The sequence below is a fragment of the Medicago sativa genome, chromosome 5, assembly GCF_051527215.1.
Source record: "Medicago sativa cultivar Bolivia chromosome 5, Bolivia_mono, whole genome shotgun sequence".
Lineage (NCBI taxonomy): Eukaryota > Viridiplantae > Streptophyta > Magnoliopsida > Fabales > Fabaceae > Medicago > Medicago sativa.
In genome coordinates, this window is record NC_140753.1 from 69,058,074 (window position 1) to 69,066,996 (window position 8,923).

The 8,923-nt window shown below is 34.6% G+C and overlaps 1 protein-coding gene across 1 annotated transcript; it reads left to right on the forward strand.

The window, feature by feature from the left end:
* Positions 1-1,504: 1,504 nt before the first annotated feature.
* LOC146924403 (uncharacterized) lies at positions 1,505-8,129 on the forward strand. The gene is made up of 4 exons (XM_085709435.1): positions 1,505-1,666; positions 6,997-7,098; positions 7,249-7,415; positions 7,868-8,129. The coding sequence occupies exons 1-4, from the start codon at positions 1,555-1,557 to the stop codon at positions 7,973-7,975; spliced, it is 489 nt and encodes a 162-aa protein (XP_085565561.1). The 5' UTR covers positions 1,505-1,554; the 3' UTR covers positions 7,976-8,129.
* The last annotated feature ends 794 nt before the right edge of the window (positions 8,130-8,923 follow it).

Here is an 8,923-nt window from a genome sequence, read left to right on the forward strand (position 1 = left end):
CTGGTTTTATTTCTATTCTCCCTTTTTTTGTAATTTCATGGTTATGTGGTTAGAATTGGAACTCAATTAATCAAATCCTTCCCCCTCGTATTTGTATAAGGACGCCTACTTCCGGTATTGAGGATATTCCTTGCTAACGAGCATTTTTTAAATAATCTTTAAATGTATCAGCACTCAATTCATCACAACTCACAACCTCTTCCTTCACCTCTCCATCATGGTTGTTCACATGAAACACAAAATTAATGTGAAATCGTATGCCTCTCCTCCGAATCACTTCAAGCATAATATTGATGGATCACACATCAATAGTATTGGCCTTACAGCTTGTAAGGTCGTATAAGAGATTCCACGAGCATATATACTCCGGTCAGTATTATAAGTAAAAATCAATTCATTCATTAAATGATGTATATGGTCTATAATAAAGACCATATACATTATTAATAATTGAATAAATCTAAAATATAATTTTTTGCTTATAACAATGACCGAAAAGTGTATATCTTACGGTTTTTCTTGTAACATGAAGCGTTCTACTTCAACTACAGTTAAGCTTTGGGGACTTGTTCATGATCCGAGAGGCGAGAGTGACAAAAAGATTGAGCTTTTCTTCCATATGATATCATCGGTCAATCTTATTTTAATTAGCTTTTTCTTTCTAATGTGAAGTTTTAAAAATTAAAATAACATCGATTGTGTGTAAAATCTTAAAAAAAAAAATCAATTGTTTGAAAAAGAATTGTTTTGAAAATTATTTGTAAAACAATTGATCTTTGTAATGTCTCAGTGGTATTTTGAAAATTAAATATGACATCGAAGTACTTTTTTACTGTTTTGATAAAGGACCTTAAAATATTTTGAACATTTGTTAAAAACTTTGTGTATGTGTGTCTAAATTAGCTGGTGTGCATTTTTTTATTTGGAGAAAAAAAATTATTTTTTACTATTTGAAGTCACTAAGAAATCAAGGGTAATTTTATAAATTTTGATCAAAGTGGGTGGAAATTAAGATGAATATTTATAATTGTATTAGAGCATCGACCCGTGCTAACGCACGGGTCATATCGAAGGTAAATATTTGACGGCAATAGGTAACAAAATAGTTTAGATGAATGTCATATAGTATTTCATAAAAAATAGGTTAAGTATAGCGAGACGGATTAACATTTTTTTTTTTTGAAAGGAGCGAGACGGATTAACATTTATAAGTAAGAGATGCATGTTTTCCTTGTTTTTGTTTATGAGTGTTTTTTTTTTTTTTTTTTTTTTTATAAAAACATTTGTCTAATTTTTTAAGGACACATCGTGTTTCGCGTGGTAATATTTTTCTTTTCCTAGAGTACAGACGGCACTCAACTCAGCTCAGCACCGTCGTCTGTCAAAAAATAAATATTTATATTTTTTTTTTTTTGAAGAAAAATAAATATTTATATTTAAATAATAACCATACGTTGCACGCGTTAATATTATTATAGATACTCTATTATTTGATTATTTATATAAGCTAAAGTAGCATTTTAGAGAGACACTGTACAAGAGTAACACATAGCCATGGCAGTTCACTCTACTTCAAAGCTGAACCTCACTTTATGCTTATCATCAATCCTTTTGCTACTTTCTTCCTCTCATGCACAAGCTGAATCTCACTCTCTTAAATACTGTGGTAATTAACTAAACTACTCTTTGTTTTATATCATGATGATTTTGTTTTAACATTCATTATTGCTGTCTTATATTATGTTTTTTGTATATCCAATGTTTGTGAGGTTAATTATAGATACAATACAATAATAATAATAGACCCACAACCCAACAGAAGACCATGGGTCAAAGGTTTTTAATCTTTGATGTCTGCCTTAATTAGAAAATGGAATGGGGTTTCTGTTTAATTTTTCATTTTAAACAATTTTATTGATTTTTACCCTTTCTTCGATTTTGATCTTGTTTTTTGTCCTGTGTTTGTTAAACTATTTGTCTATGCAGAAAAGAGTGCCAACTATTGATTTTGTTTTTAACATAGATCAATTCGTATATCCAATGTTTTTGAGCTTCCTATATGATCAGGTTAATTCTAACTTGCAATTAGGGAGAGACAATAATAATAGACCCGAAACAAAAGACTAAGGGGTCAAAGGGTGTTCAGTGAATTTGAATTCGAATCATTTAAATCTTTGTTGGCTAAATTAGAAGCGAAGGAGTGAACTAAACTAAAATGGAATGCAGTTCCTGCGTGATTCTAAATTTAAATTTATTTATTTGATTATTTTTAGCTTTTCTGTTTTTTGTAAATATGCAAGTGTGGTGTGGTACTGTAATGAGTCGTACATTGCAGAGCCCTCATCTAATAAGTGGGATTTACAGGTCTAGAACATGTTTTCATCCAACGAACTGGTTTTTTAGGATAAACTCTCCTTTTGGGTTGATGCGGCTTTTAATTACAGGCCAACTTCACTGAAAGATACCCATGAAGGGTTCTAACTAGTGTAGCGTTTGGATATAGAACTTTAGACTTATAGTGAAGTGTTGTGGAGTGATTTCATTTAGACTTTTAAACCTAGGAGATTTTTCTGTTTGGACAGTCTTTCGAGATGCGTTCCACCTTTGAACCTATGCTTTAACTATGAAGTATTTTAGTAGATTCCCGACTTTCATTATCAAACTCTAAAATGCTGAGTTCTTAAAGTAAAATCTTAAGCTACATGTGAACTTCAGCATGTGTGTAATGTGATTTGTGAGCTTTGGTGTTGGTATCTATTAGAGTATGAATAATCAACTATGGTTAGTTGATAGGTTAACTAGAGTTAGTAGTTTGGTAAAGAGTTAGTTAGAGTTAGTTACATAACTAATCTCTATATATAGGAACACTATTGTACTCATTCTTCATCTTTTATCAATCTATTCATTCTCTAATGAGTTCCTTTGAGTATCTCCCTCATGAGTACTCTTATGCTTGCTATCTTGCTTACATCTATGACTTCTCTCCCTATGATTCCATGATTTATTACATGGTATCAGAGCAAACTTGGTATCCACCTTAAAGGATATTTTCCGCTGCATTTTCTCGAGAAAATCTAATTTTCTCTCTTTCACTTTCTTTCTCTTGTTTCATTTTCCTTCATTTTCTTTTCTTTCTCGATCATTTTCATCGATTTCTTCAACTTTCTTCTTGATTTTGTTATAATCTCAAACTTGAGATTCAGTCTCTGTTCTTGATTTGTTCAATCAATTTCTCTTTTGATATGCATCTCAGTTTCATATGATCAACATTTTCCAGTTTGTGATTGCGTTTTGATCGATTTTTTTCTTTGCTCTCACCTCTTTCCCTAATTTCTAGGGTTCGGTGATTCAGTTTCTCTCTGTTAGTTTTTCTGGTTCAATATCATGTGCGATTCAAAAGTCTTATTCAAATTCTTACTTGATTGCAATTTTCAGTTTCTTAATCTCTGGATTTCGTGATTGTGTTTTGTCCTTGCGATCTCTACTCTATTTTCAGATTCCGTTTTTCATCATAGTTTTGTTTTCGTATACTCTTAATCCCAAATTCTAGGTTTTACGTTTTCAACTTCTTGATCAGAATTAATTTTCTGATTCAATTTGACAATTGAGGGTTTCATACAGTTTCTTCGTTACGACTCGAATCATCGTTAGATTCAATGCATCAGTTCCTTTCATTTGTGTTGTTCCTCCCAGAAATTCTGATGACAAATTGTGCTTCCAAGGTGTTTGTTGAATGTCCTCAATGGAAAATAGATTGACATTGTGTTCAGATTGATTGCTGCTGATTGCTGATTGCTACTGCTGATTGCTGCACATATTTCCCGTGGCATTCACCTTTCGTATGTTGATGAGGTCACCTTTGTTGGTACTTGTTGGTTCATTCTCTCATTTACTGAATTTTTTGGTTCCGATATCTTGCTTCATTGTGGTGTTACTCCTAGTTTTCTTTGTTATTGCCAAGAAGCTGCTTATATCCTTGTTGATGAACTCTTGGATACACATTTGTGTTAGCTTTGGCAGAATGTACATTGCATGTGAATTTGGTCACATGGTTGAGTTTTTGTTATGCGCACATGTTGCTGGTGGTTGTTGTTGCTAGGACTTGCAGCCTCTAATTCTCTTTGGAGCAGCCTTGGGTTTTTTTTTATTTTCATTCATAGTTTGAGAATTAACTTTGGAGCAGTTTGTGAAGCATGTCTGTGTTGGGAATTATCCAAGTTTATGGAAGAGCTTTGTTGGAAATTTGAAGTTTGTGAAGCATATGTTTGTTGTGGCTATCTGCTGCACAAGTGCTTTCTTCAAAATGGTTATGGCCATATATTTCCATTTGGCTAGTTGAAACTGCTTGAAGTGCTTTTCTGCTTGCTGGAAGTTATTTGATTGTTTGGTCTTGTGCCTTATGTGCACAAACTTGTTTGCTATTTTGTTGAAGCCATTGGTTTTCAACATGTTGGTTTCTTTGTTGAGCTCTAGCATGCTGTCCTTGGATTGCTTGGAAGCATTGGTTTGGCCTATGGTTTGAATGCATCAACATGGCTTTGTTTTCTATGGTTTGAAGACACATCACATGGTTATGCATCTCTATTGGCTTGCATTTGGTTTTTTCTTGTCTCGGCTTGGCATAGGAGGGCATCACTTTTATCTTTGGAACCTTGGTCTTGTATATGACCTCCTTCCATTGTAGACTATGGCCCTTCCTTGCATTTGATTTTTCTTGTCTCGGCTCGGCATCGGAGGGCATCACTTTTATCTTTGGAACCTTGGTCTTACATATGATCTCCTTCCATTGTAGACTATGGCCCTTCCTTGCACTTCTTTTTGGATATCATCATTGTTTTTGGATATCCTTGTTCTTCTTGTCTTGTGCTTCTTTCTTGAGTTCTTGAGAACTCTTGATGGTTAAGCGTTGTGCCTTAATTGGCTTTGTTGATATTGGCTTCTACCGGATGGTGGTTAAGCGTTGCTTGGATGCTTATTCCTTCAATTGGTTCAACCTTGAGTTGTGGTTGCTTCTTGTTGGATAAGCACTTGTTTGATGACTTTGTTCTTTTTTTTTTAGCCGATGTGTTTCCGGCATCTTTCCTTGTATTTTCATTTGCTTGATGCATTTCCTTGTATTTTCCCATTTCAAGTTGGAAGTGTTTTGAACACCTTCCAACTTGAGGGGGACTATTAGAGATACTAGTTGGTAGTGGTATATATACTTGTAATAACCCCATTAGTGGGATATCTTCATCATTTGTAATATTCACTTTTATCATCAATACAAATATTACATGGTATCAGAGCGATACCCAAGGGAGGAAGATGATGATGATACTTCCGCTTCCGCTTCCGATTCTGACTTTGATGAAGCTGAAGAATCTGGTGTTGATGAAGTTGTTACAACTTCTACACAGCTTCTGGAATCTTCCGCTTCGCACAATCAATTCATTTTTGGCAGTTTCGTTTCTTCAATTATTCCGATTTCTAATCCTTCAATTGAACCAATATTCGATGGATTTTCCATCAAGGTTGGTGAGATTTCTTGCGCAATCGTCGATCCTTGCTGCAACATCGTCAAAGAAGACGAATGTGTGTTCGTTGATTCGCAAGAAGATGAGAAATTGGAGGTTCTTGAAACTGACTTGAAGATTTGCAACTCTGATTTCGTCGCTTCTGAAGCACCGGATGTTCTCGTCATAGCTTTACCGGTGAGATTATGCAGCGCTGTTTACGGCGTCGCCGCCGTGAGGTTTTTCGCCTCGTGGTTGTTCGTCGAGAAGCAGTCTGAGCATCCTGTTTCTGCCTTCAATAATCTGCTTCTGTTTCTCAAATTACATGACGAATCCATCGTCGATTTCGATCCTGGTGGAAGTGTTTTATCGTGTTCACTCTTCTCCGATTCCAGTGTTCTACGGTGCACCTCTTTCTGTTTGTTGTGGATACCTTGGGATCGAGGAAAGCAGCGTTTCTCAGCATTGATCTCAAACAACAGAAGTAATGGTACGTGTTGTGCTATATCACGCTTTCGATTTTCAGAATTTGAAACAAGTTTCACCTTTAGTTGTTGGAAAAGCACGTTTGGAGAAGTGCTTCTTAAAGAAAGGTGGTTTGGTTACGTTCAGAATCACGTTTGGATTTGGCTTACAGCTTAACTCTCAACCAGTCCAGAAGTTATTGCAAGAAAAAGCTATTTTCAATGAATTCGCGTTTGCAGATTTTGAATAGCAAAAGCATGTTTTTTAGATAAGTGCTTCTGACTTTGGATAAGTGTGATTCTGCAAGCTGTTTTGGTAGATTTTGAAAAGCAAAACCACGTTTTTAGATAAGTGATTATGACTTTGGATAAGTGTGTTTCTGGAAAGCTGTTTTGGTTCCAAACGCCTGTTTCAGCAGTTGCAATTCTAATACTTCAAAGAAGAAGACTTGCGTGTTGTGCTGTTATGGTAGTCTCCACTAAGACTCTTCTCATCAGAATTGGGAGTCTCATTTGGCATGGGCTTGATCAGTTCGTTGGCCTACATTCTAGCTTTGCTTGTTTTTCCTTAGTTTTTTGCGTTTTTCTAGTTTACCCCCAATTTTACCTAGTTACTTCAATAAAAATAAATTGTAATTTTCATTGTGTTTCAAACTCAAATTGGTGAATTTTCTCACTTTGAGTTTGAGGGGGACTATTAGAGTATGAATAATCAACTATGGTTAGTTGATAGGTTAACTAGAGTTAGTAGTTTGGTAAAGAGTTAGTTAGAGTTAGTTACATAACTAATCTCTATATATAGGAACACTATTGTACTCATTCTTCATCTTTTATCAATCTATTCATTCTCTAATGAGTTCCTTTGAGTATCTCCCTCATGAGTACTCTTATGCTTGCTATCTTGCTTACATCTATGACTTCTCTCCCTATGATTCCATGATTTATTACAGTATCAACGGCTAGCTAACTTTGATAACATTTTTCTTAGTTATATTTTTGAACTATTTATCTACTGATTTGAGTTTTGTCCTATGCAGAAAAGGGTGCAAACTATGCAGTGCAGATCAGCAATGTAGAAATATTACCTAACCCTGTGGTCAGAGGAGAGCCATTCACCTTCAAAATCAAAGCTTATACTGGTCATATATACTTCTTTCCCTCCTTGAATTCTTTTCATGAACCAAAAAGTGGCCATGTAATTTTTTCCTATTGGAGACTTTTGGAAGGAGGGTTGGTACTTGTACATTATCATCAGTAATTAATGGATATGGTATGTTTCTTTGATGCAGGTGAACCAATTATTAGTGGTGACTTAATATATGAAATTTCATTTCCTGGGATAGAAGGACAACCTGCTATATTTCACCATGCTCTCAGTGAGGAAACACCACTTCCCGTCGCTCCAGGCCACTTTTTGCTCACTCACACCGAATTATTGCCTCCTGTCACTCCACCGGTAAGTTTCTCTTTTAGGCTCTAGCTTTAAATAGGCAAAACGTATTGTGAAATTGATGTTCGTAACTAGGAAGTAGTGATAAAGACAATGATATTTTGTTATTCGTGATCAAGAAAAATTGATTTTTCATCTTCATCCCCTGCTTGTGCTGGCTTTATCTTTATGTGTAAGCTGTTGCAGCAAAGATTTTGTGGAATCACTTTTGTTGTCGTTATATTCATTTAAAATTTTAGTTTTAGAAGGTTCTATCTGTAATTCTGTAAGAGTACTTCATTACTAGATCAACATTATTCTAATTCTGTACTCAAACACCTTGGATTCTTAAGGGTAGTTTTGTTTTGGTCTTCAACAATTTCCGATATTATAGCATTTCTGTCTTTCTTTAACATTTAATTAAGATAACTTGTTGAGTTCACTTCTTAATCTCTATTATAATTGTGCTTCTTTTGCAGGGCACCTATAATGTGAAGCTGACATTTAAGGATCAGAACGACAAGCAGTTAACTTGCGTTGTCTTTCCCTTCACCATCGGTGCTAAATCTTCGGTATCTGCTATTTAGCTGTCTAGGACTAATCTGAACTTAGATGTTACTTATGGTTTAGTTTTCAACCCATATGTGAACTAGTGAAATGCCATGCTACGGGCTATGAGTTACTGAAATGTTCTTTTACTTATAATAATAAATAAGTTGCCCGAGCTGAATTTAACTGTCACACTTCATCTCTGCTATCACATTTCAATTTCATCTATGTTGTTTATCTTTAATAAAGTTTAACCTTTATCAGCAAAAGTAAACAGGTGCTACCTGTTCATGTTAATTTTTGTGGTGTTCATAGACAGGTCTAACCAAATGCAGACTGTATAAACTTCAAAGTGAGAAAACCAAAAACTGAATTTGTTTTTTAGATTGTATTGGTTTTTAAATCCAGTCTTGAAAATTAATCTAGTCAAATCCAAATTGAATTTGCACTACCCACATATAATTTTGATTATAAAAAAAAATCATAAAACTTATGTAAATGTATATTTAAAGCATAAATGATATTTGCACACAACATTTTGGACAAATACGGGACACTAAGGGCAGTTTTGTCATCCCTCAAATAAAGAGGGGCAATTCAGCAATTTCGCACACCTTTACTTTTTCCCCTTTCCTCTCTTTCCCCACTTTGCCTCCTTCTTTGCAAAGAGTTTTGTAGTCAAAGGTGTTTCTATTTTGGTAATTTTTCAAAGGCACTGTTATTACGAAGAGTGCTGCTATTCTTTAGCAAAGAAACTAGGAAGAAAAGCAAGAATGTACGTTTTGAGCACGTGTTATACAAAATGGGATTGATAACAATACATGGGGTGCATATTAATCAATTGTTTTTCCCAATCATAATATGTCACCTCATTTTCTTCGCTTTCTTGCATCAACTCTTCCGTAAATTTAGCATTTTTCTATTATGAAATACTATAATGAATGATTTGAAATCAGCTAGTTATGTATCAAGAAGCTAAATTAGTC